The 27,610-nt window shown below is 35.7% G+C and overlaps 2 protein-coding genes and 2 non-coding genes across 4 annotated transcripts; 3 read left to right on the plus strand and 1 right to left on the minus strand.

Moving 5' to 3' along the window:
• Positions 1–4,371: 4,371 nt before the first annotated feature.
• On the plus strand, positions 4,372–5,839 carry LOC143572113 (uncharacterized). The gene is made up of 4 exons (XM_077057357.1): positions 4,372–4,702; positions 4,905–4,967; positions 5,079–5,153; positions 5,252–5,839. The coding sequence occupies exons 1-4, from the start codon at positions 4,436–4,438 to the stop codon at positions 5,660–5,662; spliced, it is 816 nt and encodes a 271-aa protein (XP_076913472.1). The 5' UTR covers positions 4,372–4,435; the 3' UTR covers positions 5,663–5,839.
• A 1,052-nt stretch (positions 5,840–6,891) lies between these two features.
• LOC143572114 (tubulin beta-7 chain-like) lies at positions 6,892–9,826 on the minus strand. The gene is made up of 3 exons (XM_077057358.1): positions 9,357–9,826; positions 8,018–8,287; positions 6,892–7,577 (listed from the first exon to the last, which is right to left on the minus strand). The coding sequence occupies exons 1-3, from the start codon at positions 9,751–9,753 to the stop codon at positions 6,895–6,897; spliced, it is 1,350 nt and encodes a 449-aa protein (XP_076913473.1). The 5' UTR covers positions 9,754–9,826; the 3' UTR covers positions 6,892–6,894.
• Positions 9,827–13,927: 4,101 nt separating this feature from the next.
• On the plus strand, positions 13,928–14,035 carry LOC143572132 (small nucleolar RNA Z161/Z228). The gene has a single exon (XR_013142215.1). It is a non-coding gene; the product is annotated as a small nucleolar RNA Z161/Z228 (small nucleolar RNA).
• Positions 14,036–14,093: 58 nt separating this feature from the next.
• LOC143572129 (small nucleolar RNA Z105) lies at positions 14,094–14,168 on the plus strand. The gene has a single exon (XR_013142212.1). It is a non-coding gene; the product is annotated as a small nucleolar RNA Z105 (small nucleolar RNA).
• The last annotated feature ends 13,442 nt before the right edge of the window (positions 14,169–27,610 follow it).

Below are 27,610 nucleotides of genomic sequence, written 5' to 3' on the forward strand. Positions count from 1 at the left end.
TTCCATCCGTAGAATTCGTCATTAGTATGAGTTCATCATCATGAGTATCAGTTTTGAGTCTCTAAGGTTTGTCTAATCCATCAACTTTAGTATTAGTACTTATTTTTTTGTTAGATCATTATGTGTGGAGTTGAAAACGTGCACGTTTAAACTAACAATGTGTATCTTAGTTAGGGCCTGAAAATATCCAACTGATCAACCCGAACATGTGAATTTTGTTAACCTTGGACCGACCTGACCCAACCCGACCACGCGCGTACTACAATTAATATAAGATTTCATCATTCATGGTTTCTAGTTTGGTTCAATCTAACACGAGATAATATACATCTAGACTAATTAACCTGGTGTTATTATGTTATAGTGTCTAAATCCTTTTTCCAAAACCATTTTATACTATTGAGTCACAAATTTATTAGTTTCTAATTACCGATGTAACTAGTTCAATTTTGTGGTTAGTGGAATAGTGGATGTGTCACGTTTTAAATAATGATTTCATGAAAACGTCTATGTTACTCAATTATGCTTATTAGTACACGCCAATATATATAAACTACACTAAAATACTTGTACGGCATGTTATTTTTGTTACAGTTAATTATGGTGATGTAGTAATAGACATAATAACCATCATTTTAATGGTTAAACCTCATGGGAGGTAAAATGGGAATTGATTAATCAAACGCAAATTAAATTAAGCATCAGATATTTAGCACAATTCATCAATTTTATTAATCAAGAGTATAATCCAAAACTTGATTAATTCTAGATGAGTAAAGTGTCATTTTCGTCCTTGTGGTTTGACAAATAATGTGAATTTAGTTCAAAAAGTTTATTTTTTGCAAATGGACCCTCCACGTTTCTCAGTTATTGCCAATTACATCCAAATCACTAACCACGTTAAATTTTATAGTTAAGTCAGGGGTAAACATGTCTTTTCACTCTTTTTTATTATAGTGAACTGCAGTTTTCGTCCTTGTGTTTTGTCCAAATCTACGGTTTTAGTCCAATAGTTTCAAGTTTGCAATTTTCGTTCTTGTGATTTTATTTCACTTGCAATTGAACCTGAATTTACTAACCTCGTTAAGTCTGGTTGTTAAGCCATTTGCGTGCCCCTCATGTGACGATCAATTTTGTCATTTTTCTCCCCAAATAAACCTAATTCCTAATTCGACCCCCCCCCCCTCGCGTGAGGGGCTGAAGTGTATCGGAGGAAAAAGAAAAAAAGAAGGAACAAAACTGCCCCTCACGTGAAGGGCACACTGATGGGTTTAACAACCAGACTTAATAAGATTAAATAATTCGAGTTTAATTGCAAGTGAAATGAAACCATAGGGAAGAAAACTGCAAATTTGAAATCTATTGGACTAAAACTGCAGATTTGGACAAACCAGAGGGACGAAAACCGTAGTTCACCGAAATAAGTATTATAATAAAGAAAGAGTGAAAAGACATGTATACCCCTGACTTAACGATAAAATTTAACGGGGTTAGTGATTTGGATGTAATTGGCAATAACTGGGAAACGTGGAGGGTCCATATGCAAAAAATAAACTTTTTGGACTAAATTCGCATTATTTGTCAAACCACAAGGACGAAAATGACACTTTACTCATTCTAGATAACCCTAACATGAATTCGTTGATGTTATACAAAGACTATTACAATAAGAGACATCACAAACTCCTATTTATTTACTAAATAACTATTTATTTATTAAATAAAACTTCTTCATCTAATAAATAAAATAGATAATCATCTTTAACTGCAATAGCTAATTAATTAATGAGATCAATCCATTAGATGAACCGACCCAACCTTCCCGACACATATCGACTCATCAAATCAGTTATAGAATTTCCAGTGACAATGTTGTGGGGGCTATAGTGACCATAGTTCTTGATCACCAATGGCGTTTCTAACAATCTGGGACAACCGCACCAACATATTGTTCTCGTTTTGCCTTAGTTGGATTGCTCATCCAGGAATTTGCGCTTTTATTTTCACTTGGAGAGTTGCTCGCTAGGCAAAACATGTCATGATAGGAATTACAAATTTTGTCCTTTAAAAAAAGCCAAATTACGGTTCGTGTCCTTTTTTTAGTTTCCTTGCAGGCGGTATCCTTTAAATATTTTTTTCCTACACGTTATGTCATTTACGCTAACTGGGTTAGAAAAACTTAGTTAAATACTCTTACGTGAAGCGCATGTGAGGGCATTTTGGTCTTTTCAAAACAAACTCATATATACTCATATTAATAATAATAACAATAAATTCACATACACAAACACACACATACACCACTCTCCCTACCAAATCTTCTTCACCATTCTCTTCTCTCAACAACAATGGAGGAGTTTACCAGGGAAGAAGTTGATGCCCTCTTGAATACCTCGACAACAACACTAGCAACCAAAAACCCATTTCTACATTTTACACTACTCTTTCAAATTAATAATAATCATTTCAAGAAAGAAGATCTAAACAATTAATATTAATAAAAATATTTTGTGGGTTTTTAATGTTAAAGATCTGAAAAGGATGGTGGGAACAGCTAACGGCAGGAGCAGAACACCGATTACACCACGCCAAGCATTCCGGGTCGTTAATGGCGGTCAAGATCCGAGTAATTGCCGGGTCGGATTGTGGAGCACCCATGGAGTTTACCAGGGAAGAAGTTGATGCCCTCTTGAATACCAAGATCCGACGAACGGTTACGAACCCACAAACCCAGATCCAATTCACGCTGGTAATCGGTTTCCCGTTGAAACCCAGATCGGCCGTTACGATTCCTACGAGTTTGAACCAAATCTCACCGGAGAATATAACACCGACGAGTTCGATAGTTTGGCCGAGGTGTACGACCAGGTTTTGGTTTGATTTGAATTTGGATTGAGGAATGGGGAGATAGTGGATTTTAGGAACTCGGTTTTTGTTTGATTTGAATTTGGGATGATGAAAATTTGTAGGTAAGTGGATTTTAGAGTTTGGGATGATGAAAATTTGTAGGTAAGTGGACCTGCAGGTTTTGGGGTTGGTGGTAGGTTTTGGGGTTTTGTAAGTTATAATTTGCGGTACAGACGAAGAGACAAAAATGCCCTCACATGCGACTCACGTGAGGGTATTTAACTGAGTTTTTCTAACCTAGTTAGCGTAAAGGACATAACGTGTAGGAAAAAAATGTTTAAAGGATACCGCCTGCAAGGAAACTAAAAAAAGAACACGAACCGTAATTTGGCTTTTTTTAAAGGACAAAATTTGTAATTCTGCCAATAAAGTTTTGTTTTCCTCTCTACTCAATGTGAGATATTAAAGTGTTAGTTTGGTCGAAGAACGGGGACAGGTGATCAAGAGGTTGGGGCTTGATAAAACAAACAGTTAGGATTTACTTACATTTAGTTACCTTTTAATACATTGTTTTTAATTAGTTTAATTAGGAGATTATCCCCCCTTTCTTTTGTAAAAAAAAAGATTCGTAAAAAATTCATTGTCATAATGAGATTCAACGCCGAATGAGAAATGGACACGTGGCTTCAAAATTCATCGTGACAATGAAATTGATCTCGGATACAACGTGATTATGAAGTTTTAAGATCAACTTCATCGTGACGATGAGTTTTGAAGCCACATGTCACATTCGATCTCGTTCGGCATTGAATCTCATCATCTCTCATACAGAATTTTCATCATGACGATCTTGGATTTCTAGCTCATTTGATTTTGATAAGCTGGATTTTGAATAGACTTTTTTTGATAATTTGACAGAAAGAGTGGTCGGTCTTGGAGTCTCTCTCCTCACTTCGGTTTTTTCAGAATTTTCCTTAATTTAATTAATTTAAGTAAATTACATAAAAACTCTACCAACTATAAAATGTTACATAAATAGCCCCTTACGTTTACAAATACTGAAATACTTGTATTTAACAGAAAGATCCAATGACATTAGCCAAAACGACTCAAACCGATAACATTTCAATAACCGAGACTATGATCTAACGAAAAATAAGAACCAATACTTAACTAAACGAATTAAACAAACCTCAAGACCAAAAACCAACTCTAAAATAATAGTTATAAATTAAGAAATCATTGAAAATATATTCCTTTTATAAGATCCAATAACACTCAATCAATCATGATATAAATCATCCGACTAAATACTCATTTTAATCATTTGATTATTTATTGTAAAACGATTACAATAAACGACTAAATATAACCATCATACATAAACCCTAGCATACCCTTCATCTCCCAAATGGTACACGTGGCACACACCCTCTTCTCTCAAATACATATACACACACATATTCTCCCCTCAATATTATTATTTCTATCCCCTTCTTCTCCAAGCAACTCAGCATATAATAATAATAATCTCTTATTATATTTCTTCATTCTTTTGTTTACAATCAATTCGTTTGATTACTACACAATGAAAAACAAGACTGTAAGAAAGCTTTTAACAGAAGATGAGGTTGAAGTGGCTCAGATATTACTTGATCTTCCAAAATTATTCAAGAGAGAAGAGTTGATTAATCGTTACAGTTTCACGTGGGGCCGGACTAAGAAACGATCTGTGCCACCGGAGAATACGACGGCGGCGACGGCCGCGGAAGCTGGTAAAAGCCCTTCAACTCCGCTTTGTTTCGACGGCGGTGATCGCCGGAAACCACCGTTGGTGAAGGCGTTTAAAAGAAAGGTACTGCCGTTGACTGTGTTGACTTTTTGAAGATTTAATTTCTGGGTTTTGTTTGTAATGGGTTTTTGTATCTGGGTTTTGAATGGATTGTTTGAATTTTGAGATTTTAATGGTTCTTAATTTCTATGGTTATCTTCTTGATTTTGACTTTTTTGTTGACTTTTTTATGTTATAATGTTTACTTTCTTGAATTATGTTACAGGCTAGAGATGATTTGATGGAGATGTGTAATAGAATGTGTCAACAAAGAGATGATTTGATGAAGGTGTGCATTATTATTATTATTAACTTATTATTTTGAGTTTTTTTTTTTGAAAAATATTTTGACCCTGTAATTGATTATTAATTAATTGTTTGTTTGAATTTGTTTGAACAGAAAGTTAAAGCTATGAGAACACTTCATCAAGAACTTAGTTATGAAAATATGGAACTCAAAGCAACAAGACAAAAGGTAATGTGGTAATGTAGTATACATATTTTATAATGTTGTACTCTAGAATGGTTTTTGAATAAATTTATTTAATTAAATATATTTTGAATTAATTGCAGTTAAATTATCCAAGAAGCATGGAAGAAGATTTGCATATATGGAACAGTCCTATGAAAACAAGCCAACAACATTGTCATGAACAAATTACCATGTTTACCCCTCAAACACCACAACAACAACATTGTGTTCAACAGTTGGTGGTAGATCCCAACAATAGTAAACTGGTGGGAGTGGCAAAGTCAAACAGTAATGGTGGTGGTAGATTTGGGTTGTTGAATCAGATTGATCCACGTGGCAATATTCATTTGGAGACATATAAGCCGTTGGATCAAAGTAATTGGTTGGTGATGGATAATGTTTTAAGGGTTAGGAATGCAGCTGCTGCTGCAAGGAAGAGGAGGATGTTAAGGAGGAAAGAGAACAAGAGTTCTTTGTTGGCCTTGAAGCTATCAAGAAATTGTAAAAGATGATGATAGGGGTAGTTTGGTAATTTGGTTGAAAGATGTCTAAACTACTTGAGTTTTTTGGGTCGGGTTGTGATCGACCCGATGGTGAATTAAGTGGAAACTTGGAATACCTTTTTGAAATACTATCTAGTTTGGGTATTCTTTACTAATTCTTTTGAGTTTTGTTGATTAAAATGTTATATTTTATCCTTGATTAGTTTCTTATGATATATATAAAAAATTCATAACTAATGTTTTTGAGGTGAAATAGTTAAATCGAAGTGGTTATCCCGTTCTAAAGTGATAATCTCATCTTACTTCGGTTTTCCACTTCATCCCATCCTAAAATTCCTTTAGTTAGAATCTCTAAAGGAGTGATTACCAAAGTGATAATCATAATCATAACTAATGAAATAGTCGAAATGGGATTGATTACCAAATTGATTATCTCATCTTTCTTCGGTCCCAATTGAGTCGGAGCGGTGTTTCCACTCCATCCGATCATAAAATTCTTTAGAAAGAACTCTACCCAAACCTAACCCTATAACCACCTTCGTGCACCCTTATATTATTCCATAGATTTTGAATTCAGTTCGATTTGAATTCATTTTTTTAATCCAATTCCAATAATTAAAATTACAATATTATTCTAGATGTCATGAAGGCACACGTACCGGACCTTAGTTTGCTTAACTGTATCGAAACAAAAAATTATAATAATAAATTAACTTTTTATAAATCATGAATGCATAGTTTACATACTTCTAAACATTATTATCCCAATATTTGTCATAATTATCATCATCATCATAATTAGACACAAATAATGTGACAGCCAAGATAGTTACTCAAGTTATTAAGTTGATCAGGCGAGTTGGTTCCCATTCGCAACACCATAATGCAAGATAGTTGCTTTAAGAAATGAGTATTAACCAAATATTTGAATCAGCATATTATAGAACTGACACACTTGGATAGCCCTCTCTTCAATATTCCATTATTAGAAAGAAACACTAGTGTACCCACATACCATTTTGTCCTATATTTGCAGTCATCACAGTTGCCACATCATCCATCCAACACAAAAAACAATAATATTCTAAAAACATTAACACTCCATACTTCAATCAGAAACAAACCATCCAAACATCACAATGTATCCAAAACAACCACCAAAGTACAAAACAAAACAAACCATATCATACGAAAGTAACAAAACATAAAAACTTCACCATTTACCACTTTTTTTTACCATTCTACCCTGCATACTCCCCCTCTTCCTCACCAGCCTCATCATCATTATACTCCTCATCAACAGTAGCATCTTGATACTGCTGATACTCCGCCACCAAATCATTCATATTACTTTCCGCCTCGGTAAACTCCATTTCATCCATCCCTTCACCCGTGTACCAATGCAAAAACGCCTTTCGTTTAAACATCGCGGTAAACTGCTCACTCACGCGTTTAAACATTTCCTGAATAGAAGTCGAGTTTCCAACAAACGTGGAAGCCATCGACAGACCCGTTGGAGGAATATCACAAACACTCGATTTCAAATTATTAGGAATCCACTCGACAAAATAAGACGAGTTCTTGCTTTGCACATTCATCATTTGTTCGTCGACCTCTTTCGTGCTCATTTTGCCTCTGAACATGGCTGAGGCCGTTAGGTACCGCCCGTGGCGTGGGTCTGCTGCACACATCATGTTTTTGGCGTCCCACATTTGTTGAGTGAGTTCGGGGACGGTTAGTGAGGCGTATTTTTGGGACCCGCGGGAAGTTAGAGGGGCGAAACCGACCATGAAGAAGTGGAGGCGCGGGAATGGGATTAGGTTGACTGCTAGCTTTCTGAGGTCGGAGTTGAGTTGGCCCGGGAACCTTAACGAGCATGTTACACCGCTCATTGTTGCGGATATTAAGTGGTTCAAGTCACCAACTGTAAACCAAATGATACAAATATACAATCAACCATATTTGATCACACATATATCACAAAAGAAGTCATGAAAATATACATTTTAACTTAGGATATTGAAGAAATAAAGTTGACTTTTTTAGGAATGAAAATAGTCAAATGATGACTATTTTATTTCTAATTTCTATTAATTTCTGCAAATCACAGTAGCTCATTTGCAGAATTAAACAGGTGGAAATTAAGAATGTATCTATTTTGACCAATTATATAAATTTAACTTTTTGAAAATTACAAAAATATTTGTTTGACTTTTTTTTTTCTTCTAATCTTAACGAAAACGATTGCGCTCTGGTTGATTGGTAATTTCAGAAGGTCAACGCTATACGGTTAATTTTCTCGATCAAAATGAATAATTTCATGATTTGTTAAAACAACAATCTATAGTGGTTCATGGTACTTACAGCTTGGATTGCTGAGCTTTAAAGTTCTGAAACAGATATCATAGAGTGCTTCATTGTCAAGAACCATACACTCATCAGCATTTTCAACCAACTGATGGACCGAGAGTGTGGCGTTATAGGGTTCAACAACAGTATCAGACACTTTCGGTGAAGGGAAAACAGAGAATGTAAGCATCATTCTGTCAGGATATTCTTCTCTGATCTTCGATATCAAGAGTGTCCCCATGCCTGAACCCGTACCACCTCCAAGTGAATGACAGACCTGAAAACCTGCAATCAGAAACATACTCTGCAATGTCAAACACTTTGAATGATTTTGTTTCAAACATGATTAACACAACCACGTATTAATTTTGTGAGGATATATTTCGATTAGTCACCGATTAATTGCTAATCGGCATGCTACTGATTCGATTTCACCTAATCGAACCAAAAAATCAGTAGCAGGTCAAAGCCGGTCCAAATTGTTCAAAATAATCAAATTTCGGTCAAAATCTTTAAAAATTGGTCAAAACAAGTTTTTGAAATTTTAAACTTACCAAAATCAGTCAAAATCTTTAAAGTTTTTGAAATTTAGACATACCAACTTCAGTCAAAATCTTTGATTTTTTTTTAAAAAAAAAATTAACTAACCGAAATCAGTAAAAATTGGTCAAAACACTGTAAATGATTGATTCTATATCCACTATAATCATATAATCAAAATCTTTGATTTTTTTTTAGAAAAAAAAAATTTAACTAACCAAAATCAGTAAAAATTGGTCAAAACACTGTAAATGATTGATTCTATATCCACTATAATCATATAGTCAAAATCTTTGTTTTTTTAAAAAAAATTTAAACTAACCAAAATCAGTAAAAATTAGTCAAAACACTGTAATTGATTGATTCTATATCCACTATAATCATATAGTCAAAATCTTTGATTTTTCTTTGTTTTTTTTTTTTGAAATTTAAACTAACCAAAATCAGTAAAAATTGATCAAAACACTGTAAATGATTGATTCTATATCCACTATAATTATATATCAACATCTTATTTCTTTCACTTCCAATTGTAATAATTGAAAAATACACAAAATGTAATGCATCATTACACAAAACACACTATTTGTGATAACTAACCATTGAATTTAAATCAAATTGGATTGATCTAAGTCAACTATAATAATAATTTAAATCTAATTTGACATTTCTAATTTGTTAAAATGCACAATCTGGTTTGATCAATGTTATGTCAATAATAATAATAATAATAATAAAACATGATAATATTACATCCTTCAATTTCAATCTCAATTAATAATCCAAAAAACACACAAAAATGTAAACAATATACCTTGTAGCGAATCGCAATTATCCGCCTCCTTACGCACAACATCAAGCACCGAATCAATCAACTCAGCGCCTTCCGTATAATGCCCCTTGGCCCAATTATTCCCAGCACCAGACTGTCCAAACACAAAGTTATCAGGCCGAAAGATCAACCCGTTGGGACCGGACCTAATGCTCTCCATAGTACCAGGCTCGAGGTCCATAAGCACGGCGCGTGGAACGTACCGTCCGCCAGCAGCCTCATTGAAGTAGACATTGATCCGTTCGAGTTGGAGATTGGATGTCGAGCCGCTGTAGGTGCCGGTGTGATCGATGCCGTGCTCGTTGCAGATGACTTCCCAGAACTTGGTGCCGATCTGGTTGCCGCATTGGCCTCCTTGAATGTGTAAGATCTCTCTCATGGTTTTGATTGATTGATTGATTGATGGATTGACGGTTGGATTTGGTATATGTAGTGAGGGTTTGAAGAAACGGTTATTGTATAAATGGCGGTAAGGAGTTGAATATGGTTGGTTACTTTTGGGGGTTTGAAAGTTTCGGGAAGTGTTAATTGGTCACTTGAGTATTATTAATTGCAAAACGAACTTGAACCCGACGGGTAAATTCGAAACATTCGGGACGGTGATAAAAATAGATACGAGATGATTATGGTATTAGGTGATATCTGGCTTGAGTAGTCGAAACTTACATGCATGTTTATCGAACTGTATGAGTAAATATATTTTTTTTGTCTTTGTTACAGATAATTAGATTGAGATTACTAATACGAAAAGAGTTCAAATAAAAAAAAATTGTTTTATAAGAAGTGTGAGAATGCTTTAAAATAAAGCAAACCACATAAATAGAAAACTATACCATGTAAATAGGAAACTATACGGTTTTTAGAAACTACTAATCTCAACCGCTAGATCATAGATACAAGGGTCTAAATCTATTCTTATTCTTCTCACAAGATTATTATTTTTTACATTAACACTACCCTACTATATACAATAGTAACAAAGTTTTGTAATTGTTCGAATCATGTCACTCATAAAAATATAGTTTTTACTGGTACAATTTAATAAACATGTATGTAAATCATAGATATTTTACCTAGATAAGAGGTTATTTAGTTTTTTTTAATTTTTAAATAGTTTGACATTGTAAAATATTTTTTAAAAATTAAGAAAAATAAACTTTAAATTGAGAAAAATTACAAAAAAAAAAATAAATGAAAAATTGCAAAAATAAAAATAAAAATATATAAACTAATAAACGAAAAAAGTGAAAAAAAATAATGATAAATAAACAAATAAACTGAAAAATTGAAAAAAAAAAACATTTTTGCACCTTTTCAGTTTTTTTTCACAATTAAACTTTTTTTTCTCAATTTTAACTAATATTGTCATTTTATTATAAACATATTTTGCAACGTCAAACTATTAAAAAAAACGTACATAACCTACTATCAAAGTAAAATATCTAGTGATTATAACAAAAGATTTTATAAGTGACATGATTAAAAGAATTTCAAAGAATTTCAAAACTTAGTAACAATTTTATAGATTAATCCCAGTTAAATTATACCAATTCATTTGGTTTATTTTTTAATTGGACAATAAATTATATGAAAATTAAAACGGTAAAAATGTGTTTAAAATTTTAGGGATAACTTTTTTAATAAACTAGCTTGTGTAACATGTTAACGTGGCAGTAGATTATATGCATGATGGGTAATTACCCTATGATGCGTAATGGTATGAGACTGGATATGGGAGATGAATATATAGTCGGTTATGAAATTGGATTTACCAATATCCGTCACATTGTTATTTTAAATTTTACATGGTGACTTCTGAAAGAATATTAGCTATCTAGGACGATATCTCAAGGTGATGAGAGCTGAAAGTAAGAAAGGAGTTTAGTATATTAAATAGTGTAACATCCTATTATCGATTATCAGGATATTGAGGTTGTGGTCAGCGTAAAAGTTTGAGGAAATGAAATGACACTGAGACTATGATCCTTGAAAAATATTTATCAAGCTATAAGATATTACATTCAAATTTGAAGCATACGAAATTAGCACTTTGATAATGCAAAGATTTTTATTTATAGATTATATAACCATGATACGTTTGATAGAAATGATGATACAAGAATTTAACTAACAAAAGGATAATGTCTAGTGACAAATTATTACTATAAACTCAAACATAAAACTTTGATGATGCATATGATAGACCACTTGAAGGTTGAATAAAAAAATTGTGAATTAGGTTGACTAAAACGGAATTGTCGTAAACACGAGGGGAATTCTTCAGTCCGTTATCAACCACAATATCAATCGTGTGAGGAAGAATAATAAAAAAAGAAAAAAATAGATATCTATGAATTATTTATTTTATATTTTTACAATTTTTTGAGCAAAAAGATCACACGTGATTTGGAATGTAGGGTAGTTAATAAATTATTTTACTCTGATCAACTATTAGATAGTTAAGACTACAAATATCAGTAAAATCATTATTAACTAGTTATTATTATATAAAAATCAATGGGGTAAAGAGAGACAAAAATCTTTAAAACACTAATAAATCAAGAGGTGTTTAGTTCAAGTCTTTAAATGATAAAATTCACCGTTTAATAAAAAGTTACATTAGAATATTATACTTCTTAAAGAGTTAAAAGTTCAATTTTCATCACTTTTTAAAAGGCTATTACATATAAATTTTCTTTGCTTTGTTCTTGTAGAAAAATATGACTGTAGATTTGTAGATCAAACATTTGTAAAAAAAACATGTAAAATTATCTAACCCACTTAACTAGGTAACTATGTAATTGTTAATTTATAAACCGGTATTTCTTTTCATACTTTATATTGAAATGATGAATATATTTATTACGTCTTATCCGATGACACCTCCACACCAAAACAAAACGCTCCACATTTTGTCCCTTAACACCCACCTTGTTCATGTTACAGGGTTAAAGACCCTTTTACTACCCATTTACCACAACACATAACCTCACCTTCATTGTTTTATTGAAACTTTGATCGTATGCATTTTCACATAACGTATGAAAGAGTTATCATATATGTATAAATATAAATTACAAAAACGAGTCAATCCAGCATGGGTTCGAGCTCAAGTTCAAAACTTGAAGAGGTAGGTCCCAGCAGAGCCCAGTTGGTCCCGCAAGACTCACCTTGAACAGGGACGTCTGCGCAAAGGCCATCTGCTTCCGCAGGACCCACCATGCTCAGAGAACCTTACGCGCAGTACGCAAGCTGTACACGCAGGGAAAGCCTCCCAATGGTGAAGTACCCCGCCTGTTCCCGCAGTTGCGGATACAAGCCATCAGGGAAGGCTACCCGCAGACAGCAGGGCTACACGCACAAGACAATAGATACTTCAGTAGTCACATGAAGGAATGAGCAAGACGGGAACAATCCCGCCAAAATGAGCCAGTCCGTATGATTCTGAAAGATCTTCTGTACTATACCTACCAAGGTATGGATAGGACAGACAATCTGACCAGAACAGCCCATGAGCCAATCACAGGGTGACAGCTCACCGACAACAGTACGAGGAGGAGCACCCTCTAGTACTGTTTGTCACTATTAGCCGCTGCCTACTCACCAACCCTTACTGCAGGGCATGCGCAGCCTACAGTTGGTGAAATAGTGTTACTGTGGGCCGTAACCTATTCACCAACCAGCATGGCCTGCGTATAATCCACAGTAGGTAGGACGTGCATAATCTACAGTTGGAGGAATAGTGCAGCCGACATAGTTACTGTTGGCCGTAACCTATCCACCAACCAGTATGGCCTGTGCATAGTCCACTGTTGGTAGAACAGGAATACTATTCAGCCGGCTATACCTTCTAACCTACCTTCGGCTATAAATACTCCAACATCTTGGAATGGTAAGATCATCTGCTATCCAGTTATCTAGCAATCTCTTAATATACACTTATATTCAGAGCAATCTAGTCTGATTCTCACGCCGGAGGGTGGTCACAAGGAGGAACCCCCCCTTCTCAGTGACGAGCTTACGGTGTTTGTTTTGCAGGTCTCCTGAAGAACAGCCTTCTCAGTTAGATCTCATCCGTGGGAAACATTACTTAACCCCCAGATTATCTATAATCTGTCCAGATTATCTATAATCTGTCCAGGGTTCACTTAGTGTTTCTTCACGTATGAAAGAGTTATCATATATGTATAAATATAAATTACAAAAACGAGTCAATCCAGCATGGGTTCGAGCTCAAGTTCAAAACTAAACGAGGCAGTTAAACAAGCCGAGTCGAGGCGTCGAGCTATGAGGTGCGAGCTTCTTGGATAAGCCTAATTTAAGAATGCAATGGTTTTCAAAGGCCTCATGGGCCAATGAGCCAGTTGGGCCATGCAACAAAAAAACCTAGGGTTTTACTTTTAAACTATAACCCACATACATCGGTTGTTCCATATAAGCCGCCGCTCATTATCATTATCATCTCCATAACTAAAAAAACCTCTCAAAATCACCCAAATCATAACATACAGCTTTCGGTTATCAGGTTTCTAATCATACTGTGATGTAATTCAACGCCAAATGAAGATTTTAGATACACATCTCACGACGGTCGTCTGAAATCACACCTTTTCGTAGGGTGTGATTAAACTGATGTAATCATCTAATTATATCTGATGGGTATAGATCACTTTATGAATTTTATATCTATATTCTGCTTAAGATCAATTGTTTATTTAATGAACATAATGATGAATAGTTTATATAAACCGATTTAATTAATGATTAGATAAAAAAACCTCCTACTCATTCTGAATGCTCATTATTATTATTATTTGCAATTTCTTGTACTATTTATTTAACTATAAAGGTGCCCAATGATGGAAAATCATTTTAATTGACGAGGTTATTTGTTTGTAAATTTTATCACTTGCCATTTTCTTTCACCACACAAGTTAATTTTTTATTCACAAGCACACACGATCACGTAAAATGCTTTTTTTTATCATGGTGAAGTTAAATGGCTTTTGATAAATAGTTGCAAACAGTTGTAAATCCTTGTATGATTCAATGCTATGAGATCTGAGGGCTTTTTTTATATTAAAATTTGTTATGATTAATATAAATTTTTATTGTGATTAAAGATTATTAGATTTTAATAGCACATTCGAAGGCTTGACAAACTCAAAATGATGGAAGTTTGTTGAGCTCAAAAGTTGTGCGAGAGTTTATGTTGTCAAGTTTGGTTTTATTTTGTTTACCAGCTTTGTTTGCTTGGTGATTTCCAAATTTGACGAAGATTTACTTGCGTTTAGGTAATTATTAATTTAATATTTTATTTTAACTGTGGATGATTTTGTGATTAAGCATTAGAATATATAATGTGAATTAATTTGTGGTTAAATTATACTTCAATTTGAGATAAACTTTTTGATTTGTATTTGTTATTTAAGTGATGCAATTTGAATTTGATTTTAATCCAGTATTTTCTTGATAAATTTGATGTGCATTAATGATTTAATTTTAATGGAAAGGAATGATTGGACCAACGTATTAAAAATTGGTATTTTACCTGTTTTGGTTTGCTATTGGTATATAGCCGTATTGTTTATCCTGTAATACTATATACATACAATTGAAACCCCCAAAAAACAACTTATAGGTATATTAACAAACCACAAAACAAAAAAATTAAATGTCACACATGAACATTGGTAAGTAGATAGAAACTTAGTCCATTATAAAATCTTGGATTTCATGGTTACAATATTTGCTTAGTAGTGATTCGTGTTTTACTATGATTACTTGTTCAACCTTATTTGTTAGGTTAAAATTCATTTTAAAAAATACGGGCTGCAGAAAAATATCAAGTGTATGTTGGTTTAAAATAATTATGTAGTTTTAAACATGTATTTATAGAAAATATTGATGTCTTAATTCTACAAACCGTCCAAACCTATTGTATTAAATGCTGGTTGCTAGTGGCGGATCTAGAAAGTTTCTTTAAACAATAATCAATGAAAGAAAAAAAAGTGTGTTTGGAAAATTTGTTCTTTGGTTGCCTGTACAATTTGTTTTTACGTCTTTACTGTTAAAAAACATCTCTCAAGTTTTAGCTTAAAAAACTGTTACGCCAAAGAATGAGCCATGCGAGTTCAAAGTTAACAAATTTTTCAGCTTTTTGCTTGTAACTAACATAGAAAAATGTAACAAAATTTTCAGCTTTTTGCTTGTAACTAACATAGAAAAATGAACCGTACTGGTTCAAAGTTGTCATATTATGTTTTCTATAATAAAAAGGATCTTCTCTTAAAGTGAATTAAATCTGTTTTATTGTATGTATATGCAAATAGATACAATAAATATTTTTTCTTCATGATACAACTTGTTAAGTTTTTCATATAGTTTAGTTATTTAATAACTTTTATATTTTTGTAGTTTATAAGTAAAACTTTATTTAGGTTAGTTTAAATCAATTAATTTTTGTTATAGATATAAATACACACTATAGACTTTACACCTGTGAACCGGAAAAAACTACGAAGATATCAAAGTGAATTTTAGTTGGGCTTGAGTTGTCCAGAAAGAAAAGATCTGGGATTAGGAGGATTTGAAAGAAAATTAGCAGGACCTGTTAAGTTTAGAGAACTTTTGAGAAATAATACACCGAATAGTAAAAAACTGAGTGGGGGTCTATACCCCGGCCTTCAAGTCCGTCCGCCATTGCTGGTTGGCTTGCCAAAATTTGGTATAACTGGTTTAATTGTGTTACATACCGGTTTTTCAATCATTGGGTAGACTTATTCTTATGTAATGTGATATCTTCTGAAAATATATACAAAATAAGTTTTTAGTAGCAAATAAAAACAAAAACAAATAGTTTTGTTATTCATTGCTTTTCGCCATCTAAAATATGTGTCGTGAATCAACTATTCTATAAAATATCTTACTTTTAAATGGGTAGTGTGAAGGTCATATAAAGTAATATTAACTATTATTGGGTTTAATCATTAATAATATCTCTATATAAGTTTTATTTACAGGTGTACCCAAATGTGATAAGGTAGTAGTCACATAATTAACTTTAATCTTTTGTTAATAACTTACTCTTATTTCATTAACTAGGATTTTATCCCGTGATTTGTGCAAGGTTGTTTGTGTGTTTGTAACCTAGTAGAGTTGATATAAGCATAGTACCAATAAAGTTTTTTATGGATAGTTTATTTACATCAATTATTTATGTACTACATGTGTTTTGCTTCCACATAGTAACATCACATGTATAAGGTGATTATTGTAGGGCTATTCAGTTGCATTTTCTAAGCTAAGGTTCTATGGTGGTTGTCCTCCTTAGGTGATTCTACCTGTTTGCATGGGTTGCCAAATTGTAGTTGTCGTTTTGTTGGGATTGAGGCAACAAGATCTAAAAACAAAGCAACTAAAATTAAAGTGCCAGTTGTGTGTTTGCTTTGTTTAAAAAAAAGCTTTTGAATTTTTGTAATGTGAGTTTTTGAAAAATGACATACATAGTTTTTTAAGTATTTACCTAGGGTGTCGATGATTGCATGACGTTTAGGCGTTGCCATTGGTGCTGGTGTGGTTGGTGGCGGGGTTGATGTGTTTGTTGCCGGTGAAGTGCTTTTGGATCTAGTGTGGTTGTTGTGTATCCCTGTTTAGCTATTTTGGTTTGGTCCTTGTTGATGTGTTCAGTAGATGGTAAGGTTAAAGTTAAAACATTCCGTCTGCAACATAATCATTTAGTAGTAAATAAAATGTAGGCAGCTAAATTGTTTAGAGCCAAAGTTCTAATTAAGTCGTAACTATTTTGCCAAACCAAAATTCATAACCTTTGGTGCACAAATACATCAAAAACTCCAAACACATAACATAATCAACGCACGCAGTCTGCTTGAGAATAAACTTAGGTGCAGAGATCAGAGTCATCAGAACCAAAACTGTAGGGGTATGGTACTAAACCCGGTTTTACGACCCTAAATTTATTATGTTTGGCTTATTTTATTATATGGACTAATACAATGTTATTGGGCTGAGGGGGTTTTGTGGAGGTAACCCTAACTGGGCTAGGCCCATTAGGGTACCATGATGGTGGCCATGAGGCTCTCTATATAAGGAGGTCTCCACCTCCTTATTAAAGGGTCATGCTCAATAAGAGCCACCACCACTTTTTTGTGTCTGTAAACAAGAGATCTTTGAGATTTCTTAGCAGTCACCTCCATACCCCCGAAAAACCATTGCAGGTCTCAAGCAATCGGAGAAGAAGATCAAGACGTGGTTCGTTCATCTCGAAAATCCGTGGAAACATCGTCATGGATCAGGTCAGATTCATTTCGTGCTTCGACATTGGCGCCATCCGTGGGACGGCAACGAACTACCCTTCGATCTTCATCTCGGCTGTCAGATCTCTCCCAGGAAAGACCCAGATCTGGAAGTTTACAGATGAAGGCTTCAAGGCTTGTTCTATCAAAGCTCAAAAAGATCCATAGATCTAAAGGAGGCTTCCAGATCTGTGCAAAAAGAAACTGCCTGATTCGAATGATCAGGTCTCCGGATCTGTGATGGTTTTAAATCCGCTCCGAGCTTCAGATCTATCTAGATCTGATTTACAGATCTAGATCTAGATTACAGACCTGGATTTTAGGTTTAAAATTGCAGATCTAACTCTTAAATTGCAGATCCAAAAATTATCAGACTTCCGCCGCCACGAACGCGCGCCCGCGGATTCTCACTCCGCAGCCGTGCATGTGCCGCCGCGGGAACCACCACGTGGGTTTCGCGCAAAAGACCTCCACCATGTGGGTTTTGCGCAGAAGACTGCCATCACGCATGCTCGCCTGCGGGTCACCATTCGGCCGACATGCGTGAGCACCCGTGGAAACCACCGCGGAAACCACCATGTGGGTTTTGCGCAAGAGACCTCCGCCATGCACGCGCACTCGCGAGTCACCACTCCATCGCCGTGCATGCGCGCGTCAGGCCTCGCGCCAAACTTAAAGGTTGGGAATCATCATAATATCCCAAATGGCTACGCGCCAAACTTAAAGGTCGGGAATCCTCATAATATCCCATATGGCTACGCGCCAAACTTAAAGGTCGGGAATCCTCATAATATCCCATATGGCTACGCGCCATACTTAAAGGTCGGGAATCCTCATAATATCCCATATGGCTACACGCCATGCTTAAAGGTCGGGAATCCTCATAATATCCCATATGGCCACACGCCATGCTTAAAGGTTGGGAATCCTCATAATATCCCATATGGCTACACGCCATGCTTAAAGGTTGGGAATCCTCATAATATCCCATATGGCTACACGCCATACTTAAAGGTTGGGAATCCTCATAATATCCCATATGGCTACGCGCCATACTTAAAGGGTGGGAATCCTCATAAACCCATCAGGCCACGCGCCAAACTTAAAGGTTGGGAATCCTCATAAACCCATACGGCTTCGCGCCGAATACAAGACCGAACGCGGCTCCGCTCCGTTCAACATGCACACCACCATGATGCTTGAGCGCAGTCGCATATCATATGCTCACGCATCACATATGCTCACGCATATTACATATGCTTACGCATCACATGCTCACACATCACACAGTCTACGCGCACGCGCATGCAACATCTGCGCATGGCGCATGACACAAAGACTACGCGCACGCGCATGCAACATCTGCGCGTGGCGCATAACACAAAGCCAGAGCCTATGCGCACGCGCATGCAACATCTGCGCGCGTCGCATGACGCACAGCCTACGCGCACGCGCAAGCTTTATTATTCTTATAGCTCGTAAGCCGCAACTCGCGCAAGCTTTATTATTCTTCTAGCTCGTAAGCCGCAACTCGCGCAAGCTTTATTATTCTTATAGCTCATAAGTCGCCTCGCGCGCAAGCTTTATTATTCTTATAGCTCGTAAGCCGCAACTCGCGCAAGCTTTATTATTCTTATAGCTCATAAGTCGCCTCGCGCGCAAGCTTTATTATTCTTATAGCTCGTAAGCCGCAACTCGCGCAAGCTTTATTATTCTTATAGCTCATAAGTCGCCTCGCGCGCAAGCTTTATTATTCTTATAGCTCGTAAGCCGCAACTCGCGCAAGCTTTATTATTCTTATAGCTCATAAGTCGCCTCGCGCGCCAGCTTTATTATTCTTATAGCTCGTAAGTCGCCATGCGCGCAAGCTTCATTATTATTATAGCTCGTAAGCCGCAACTCGCGCAAGCTCCATTATTATTATAGCTCGTAAGCCGCAACTCGCGCAAGCTCCATTATTATTATAGCTCGTGAGTCGCCTCACGCGCAAGCTTTATTATCCTCATAGCTCGTAACCCGCAACTCGCACAAGCTTCATTATTATTATAGCTCGTAAGCCGCAACTCGCGCAAGCTTTATTATTCTTATAGCTCGTAAGTCGCCTCACGCGCAAGCTTTATTATTCTTATAGCTCGTAAGTCGGCTCACGCGCAAGCTTTATTATTCTTATAGCTCGTAAGTCGCCTCGCACGCAAGCTTTATTATTCCTATAGCTCATAAGTCGCCTCGCGCGCAAGCTTTATTATTCCTATAACTCGTAAGTCGCCTCGCGCGCAGTTTTTATTATTCTTATAGATCCGTAAGTCGCCTCGCGCGCAGGCTTTACTATTCTCATAGATCCGTAAGTCGCCTCGCGCGCAGGCTTTATTATTCTCATAACTCGTAAGCTGCCTCGCGCGCAAGTTATGTTACATTATTATCGAGATACGCGCTCCATCTTTTATCAGGCCTCGCGCCACTATGATGCGTGCTATATCTTATTTATGCCAGGGCACCATCATTATCATAAGGACCGCAACATGTCACCATCATGAGGAAAACCTCCCAAAACTCAAAGACAATAATGACAAGGCCGAAGAAAAGGGAAAAAACCGCCTCATGGCCTAACACACCTCATAAAGTCCAGCGCTCCACCTAGACGCTTGCGCGCCCAGGAGCAACGCTGGACTTGGGGGGCTTGTAGGGGTATGGTACTAAACCCGGTTTTACGACCCTAAATTTATTATGTTTGGCTTATTTTATTATATGGACTAATACAATGTTATTGGGCTGAGGGGGTTTTGTGGAGGTAACCCTAACTGGGCTAGGCCCATTAGGGTACCATGATGGTGGCCATGAGGCTCTCTATATAAGGAGGTCTCCACCTCCTTATTAAAGGGTCATGCTCAATAAGAGCCACCACCACTTTTTTGTGTCTGTAAACAAGAGATCTTTGAGATTTCTTAGCAGTCACCTCCACACCCCGAAAAACCATTGCAGGTCTCAATCAACCGGAGAAGAAGATCAAGACGTGGTTCGTTCATCTCGAAAATCCGTGGAAACATCGTCATGAATCAGGTCAGATTCATTTCATGTTTCGACATACATACATAGTTTTTTAAGTATTTACCTAGGGTGTCGATGATTGCATGACGTTTAGGCGTTGCCATTGGTGCTGGTGTGGTTGGTGGCGGGGTTGATGTGTTTGTTGCCGGTGAAGTGCTTTTGGATCTAGTGTGGTTGTTGTGTATCCCTGTTTAGCTATTTTGGTTTGTCCTTGTTGATGTGTTCAGTAGATGGTAAGGTTAAAGTTAAAACATTCCGTCTGCAACATAATCATTTAGTAGTAAATAAAATGTAGGCAGCTAAATTGTTTAGAGCCAAAGTTCTTCTAATTAAGTCGTAACTATTTTGCCAAACCAAAATTCATAACCTTTGGTGCACAAATACATCAAAAACTCCAAACACATAACATAATCAACGCACGCAGTCTGCTTGAGAATAAACTTAGGTGCAGAGATCAGAGTCATCAGAACCAAAACTGTAGGGGTATGGTACTAAACCCGGTTTTACGACCCTAAATTTATTATGTTTGGCTTATTTTATTATATGGACTAATACAATGTTATTGGGCTGAGGGGGTTTTGTGGAGGTAACCCTAACTGGGCTAGGCCCATTAGGGTACCATGATGGTGGCCATGAGGCTCTCTATATAAGGAGGTCTCCACCTCCTTATTAAAGGGTCATGCTCAATAAGAGCCACCACCACTTTTTTGTGTCTGTAAACAAGAGATCTTTGAGATTTCTTAGCAGTCACCTCCACACCCCGAAAAACCATTGCAGGTCTCAATCAACCGGAGAAGAAGATCAAGACGTGGTTCGTTCATCTCGAAAATCCGTGGAAACATCGTCATGAATCAGGTCAGATTCATTTCATGTTTCGACATACATACATAGTTTTTTAAGTATTTACCTAGGGTGTCGATGATTGCATGACGTTTAGGCGTTGCCATTGGTGCTGGTGTGGTTGGTGGCGGGGTTGATGTGTTTGTTGCCGGTGAAGTGCTTTTGGATCTAGTGTGGTTGTTGTGTATCCCTGTTTAGCTATTTTGGTTTGGTCCTTGTTGATGTGTTCAGTAGATGGTAAGGTTAAAGTTAAAACATTCCGTCTGCAACATAATCATTTAGTAGTAAATAAAATGTAGGCAGCTAAATTGTTTAGAGCCAAAGTTCTTCTAATTAAGTCGTAACTATTTTGCCAAACCAAAATTCATAACCTTTGGTGCACAAATACATCAAAAACTCCAAACACATAACATAATCAACGCACGCAGTCTGCTTGAGAATAAACTTAGGTGCAAAGATCAGAGTCATCAGAACCAAAACTATCGTCCATGCGTTGAGTAGCATTTGACCACCTCACAGTCACTGTTCGACCACGGAACTCCGTCTTCTCCTTCTTCTTCCTGTGAAATCCGACAGAATCCGTTCTTCTACTTCTTCTTCTTGTGAAATCCAGCGGAAACAGTTGCTCCGCTGTCGGAACTTACCGCCGGAATTCGCTACAGGGTCGCCATAAACGTTTCTGAAACCTTTATTAATCCGTACCAAGCCCGGAAATGCATTACAAACCGTCCTCGATTTTTAGAAGTGGCCGGAAAACGTTTCTCCGGCGTATCCGTCCCCGTGCCGTCCTCGGGAAGGGGACTCGTCCATGATTGTCGTTTCCGTGCATCATAGGTGTACATTATGCATATCGAGATCAATTAAAATTATACATGTGTATAATTATGTTTTTTTTAGGAAACCATGATGAAATTTTTTTTTTTGTTTTTTACCTTTTTAAAATTTTCGTTTTAAAATTTTTTAAAGGTTTTTTTTGTAGCCTAAAATGGTTTTCAAAGTTCTCAATTTTAAAAAGTTTTCTTATTTCTATTTTGACAGAATTACAAATTTTTTCCTTTAAAAAAACCCAAATTACGGTTCGTGTCTTTTTTTAGTTTCTTTCAGGGGGTGTCCTTTAAATATTTTTTTCCTACACGTTATGTCATTTACGCTAATTGTGTTAGAAAAACTTAGTTAAATACCCTCATGTGAGGCGCATGTGAGGGCATATTGGTCTTTTCGTCTACACCTGCACAAAGTATATCACCCTCCACCACTTGCAAAACCCTACCATGTCAGGTACAGACGAAAAGACAAAAATGTCCTCACATGCGCCTCACGTGAGTATATTTAACTGAGTTTTTCTAACCCAGTTAGCGTAAATAACATAACGTGTAGGAAAAAAATGTTTAAAGGACACCGCCTGCAAAGAAACTAAAAAAAGAAAAAGAACCGTAATTTAGCTTTTTTTAAAGGAAAAAATTTGTAAAATTGTCTTCTATTTTTCTTTCCTACAAAACTATGTCCTTTTGTTTTAACATTTTTCTTTATATATATACAGGCTCGTAGCTCAATGGGGACCCGGGGTGGCCCCGGTCACTGCCGTTTTCTCCGTTAGTAGGGTAAATTTCACGATTTTCTCCAAAAAATTTTATAGGTATTACGCCCGGTCACCCCCAATATATTTTTCCAACATTCTACCGGTTACCACTGATTTTTTTAAAAATATAATACCCCATCGTTTGATTTTTTGTATTTGCAATATTTATAAACAAAAGTTACAAAATAGTAGTCGAATAGTAAAAGATTTGTTTTTATAATTATTTAGGTCTTTGCGATACTTCTTCTAAGTATTCACTTAGGGATGAGATCGGTACCGGTACCGAAATCCTAAATCTGAAAATCATAAATTTTTTATACTGGTACCGATACAAAAATATCGGTTCGGTACCGGTATTGAAGGTAAAATTTGGGAAATACCGGTACCGAAACTTAAAACTTTGGTGCCTATTCGGTACCGGTACCGATACCGAATTTGCTTATCCCTACTCACCTTCCTCTCGCATTATCATGAATATTTTAGGTTTTTGTTGGTTAAAAAAATATTTTGTTTTTTTATTGTAAGAACAATCGTTAGATATATAGATGTCATATTCTTTGATCCGACCCGACCCGAATCACTGACACGAACCGAATCGTTGACCCGGAAATTTTTGAGTTCGTGACTTCGGTTACTCCCGTGACTAAACCCAAGCTTCGCCACTGTAATATATACACATATAATAGTATTGAAGATGCAAAAATCGCAAACAGTGATAAACGAAAGGTGAAATTACCCACTGATCCATCTCGTGGATTGAATCCCAAGCAGAACCATAGTCTGGAAAAGTAACAAAGCCAAAACCTCTACACCTGCCACTTTTTTTATGCACGACTGCTCTAGCTGCATATGTAAGATAACGTACATATATACATTGGTCATATAACAAACAAACAAAGAAATATATATCATCTGTACCTAACGAGTAACGCCTTCAACATTTTGTTTCATAATTCCTAAACCTTCAACACTAACCATTTAATCTTACCTTCGATGACTTCCCCATGTACGCTAAAAGCTTCTCGCAATATTGCATCGTTTGTAGCACTTCCCAGTCCTGCAACCAGAATCAATCAATCAGTAATAATAATAATAATAATAATAATAATAATAATAATAATAATAATACAAAGACAACAAACAAACAAACATGACTGGACTTTTAACTATGTATCTACTTCCCACAAACACTGTCCAAGCAGACGTGAATCGTCTCATTAATAGTTTATTATTCTGACTTATAAGTATGTTACCACCTCTGTAGCTCAACATCGCCATGGTTAACCTAAATCACAACAAATTAACAACTTAACATAAAACAATATAAAACAGAAAAAGAAAAAAAAAACAAAACAAAAATAATGATAAGTAAATAAGCCTCAATTTGTTTAATAAAAATATGACAGGATATAAAACAACGGGATCGAGAATATAACTTCAATCGATGATAATAATAATAATAATAATAATAATAATAATAATAATAATAATACACACAAACGTAGTACCTCTACTACGCGGATCAGATCAATAAACACAATAAAGATACAAGTTAACTAGGGTTCAAGTTGTTTTCACTTACACCCCTCTTTGGTTCAATAAAGATACAAGTTAACTAGGGTAAATCTCCAAAAGAAATATTTGGACAAATATTTGTGTTTATGTTTGATCGTTTTAAAAAGTCAACATGTTCGTATTTGTTTATGTTCGTTTGTAAAAAATCTAAAAAACCTACACGTCTCAATTGAAAGAGCCCAAACATTAAAAAAACGTTATGACATAACAAACTAATATATACGTATTAATAAAAAAAAGACGGTTTTCCCGGGATGCTTGGTAGGCTCGATTGCACACACCGGCCTTGGGAAGCCTGCCCAGTGGCTTGGCAAGATCAATATCATCGGGGTGATCACGATGGCCCAACAATTATGCTTGATACGGTTGCATCATTTGATCTTTAGATATGACATGCGTTTTTTTGGGATGTCCAGTCCAAACAATGATGCAGTTGTGATAAATGAGTCCCCTATTTTTGACCGCGTAATAGACGGAGTTCCACGAATGATGTTAACTACGAATACAGATATTATCTAGTCGACGACATTTATCCGGAATGGGCCACGTTGGTTCTTAGCTTTACGTGACCGACTGACGATAAACGTCAATATTTCAAGAAAAAAACGAGTCGGCTATAAAGGACATCGAAAGAGCATTTGGGGGTATTAGAGAAACGTTGGTCTATTATTAGACACCCTGCTCCTTTTCACCAAATGGATAAGTTAAAAAAACATAATGTACACTTGTATCATCTTGCATAACATGATATAAGAGGACTCAGGTAGAGAAATTTGTCAAGACGAGTACAACGATGCACCATAGCCGATCTCAACACTAAACGAAGATGAGAAACTTGCTAATTTATGGAGAACACGAAGAAGAGAAACGAATTTCAGTCTTCGATCAGATTTGGTTGAACATCTTTGGAGGAACAAGCAAGATGACGACGACGACGACAACTAAAAATAGTTGTAATTTTTTTTAGTTTTTATTTACATGTTTTTATATTTAATTTAGTTTGTTTTTTATTATTATTTTATTTATATTACTGTGTTGGTTTTTTTGTTTTATGAAAAAAAAAATTAAAGGGGCTTCGATGCCCCTAATCATAAATGGGCATTATAGGTTGAGGCTTCGATTCTTCCAGTGCTCACGTGACGCTAGAGGTGCACAAATCGGTTAACCATTAACCGGTTAATTTACTAACCGGTTATTTTTTTTTGGTGGAAATTAACCGGTTAGACCGGTTTTTCGGGTAGGGTAGTAACCGGTTAGAGAAGTGATTTTGACCGGTTAGACTGGACCAGTTAACCGGTTTCTAATAAAATAATAATTAAAAAAATCGGTTAACCGGTTTATAACCGGTTTTGAAATCAATAATACAAACCGGTTACTAACCGGTTAGGATTGGACCAGTTAGTAACCGGTTAGAAAATCGGGTTCAAACCGGTTAACCGATTTTTGTGTGTACCTCTACGTGACGCTGACGTGACACCATCGAGAGAATTCAAATTTAATAACCCCCACCATAGAAAACAGTTTAAGAGACAAGTCAGAAAGCCCACATGTGATTTATTTGTTCGTACATCGGTGGGTTGTAAACTTACTAAGTATAGACATATAGGGTCAGACAGTAGTAATATACCATTGTCTCCTTTCCAAGATCTAAACAAAACAATCTTCGATGAATCTCAACCGTCTAATTACGGCATCTTCATTTTCTTTTGGGGTGAGCGACCTTTATTTTCCAAAAATTATTACAATTAGCTAACTAGGTTTTAGCTTTTTGGTTCATGATCTTATGGCTATTATCGTTAGGATTAGAACACTATTAATTTGTTTTGAACCAACCCTCCATCCCACCATATATTTTATTATATCTTACATTCTAATTAGATTGTTTTTATTAAAAAATACATCTTATTAATATAGTTCGTTTGGAATTGAGTTTGAAAACTGCTTATTGCATTATTGGCTTTTTCAAAAATTCATTTTCAAAAGCTAGGATTTGAAACTTTTAGGGCATTTTTGAGATTGAGTTTGAAAAATGTTTATTGGCTTTAATGTTTTCAAAAGGCCAATAAGTTAAAATGTGTTTGACAATCACAAAAATCTTTTTTATTTTAGCTTTTTGAAAGAGTTAAAACTCACTTTTCTAAAAGCCCCAAATCATGATTTTTCAAAATGGCTTTTTGAAAAAGCAAATAAGCTAATAAACATTTTTCAAACTCAAACCCAAACATATTTAGAAATTTGTTTTTCAACCTTTTCAAAAAGCTAAAATAGAAAAACGAATTATGATTGCTAAACATCATTTAACTTAATCGCTTTTTGAAAAAGCCAATAAGCCAATAAAGTGTTTTCTAACTCAATCTCAAATATGCTCTTAAGACAGATATATTATTATTATTATTATTATTATTATTAATGTTGGTTGCAGGATGGTGGTTTAATTAGAATAATGATGTTGAAGCGGTGGTATCATCATCCGACCGGTTGTTTACATGAGGAAGCATTTGGTATAATATGCCCAAATCGGTTCCCACGCTTTGATGGTGAAAAAGATAGTTGGGTAAGACCAAACCCGTCTTATGAAATACTTGGATCCGGAATGATTCTCCTAAAGAATTACATCTCCCTCCTAGGCCAAGTTACGTACTTACTAACCATTTTGACATTTAACACGTTACGCATGTTACTAGCTAACACCAACACTTGTTTTAGCCAGATTGAGATAATGCACACATGTCACCACACAGGTATGGGTCCTGGGGGTTTTTACGAGCCTAGTAACTGACATGGACACCCACTTCGAATAATGATGATGTGTCTTGGTCGACACTGGGATCCTGCTACAGGGTATGAGAACTGTTGCAGAAGTGACGGCACTAAACCACTGC

The sequence above is a fragment of the Bidens hawaiensis genome, unplaced genomic scaffold (genome assembly GCF_021521415.1).
Source record: "Bidens hawaiensis isolate Kalapana, Puna unplaced genomic scaffold, B.hawaiensis_p1.1 tig00025751_1, whole genome shotgun sequence".
NCBI lineage: Eukaryota > Viridiplantae > Streptophyta > Magnoliopsida > Asterales > Asteraceae > Bidens > Bidens hawaiensis.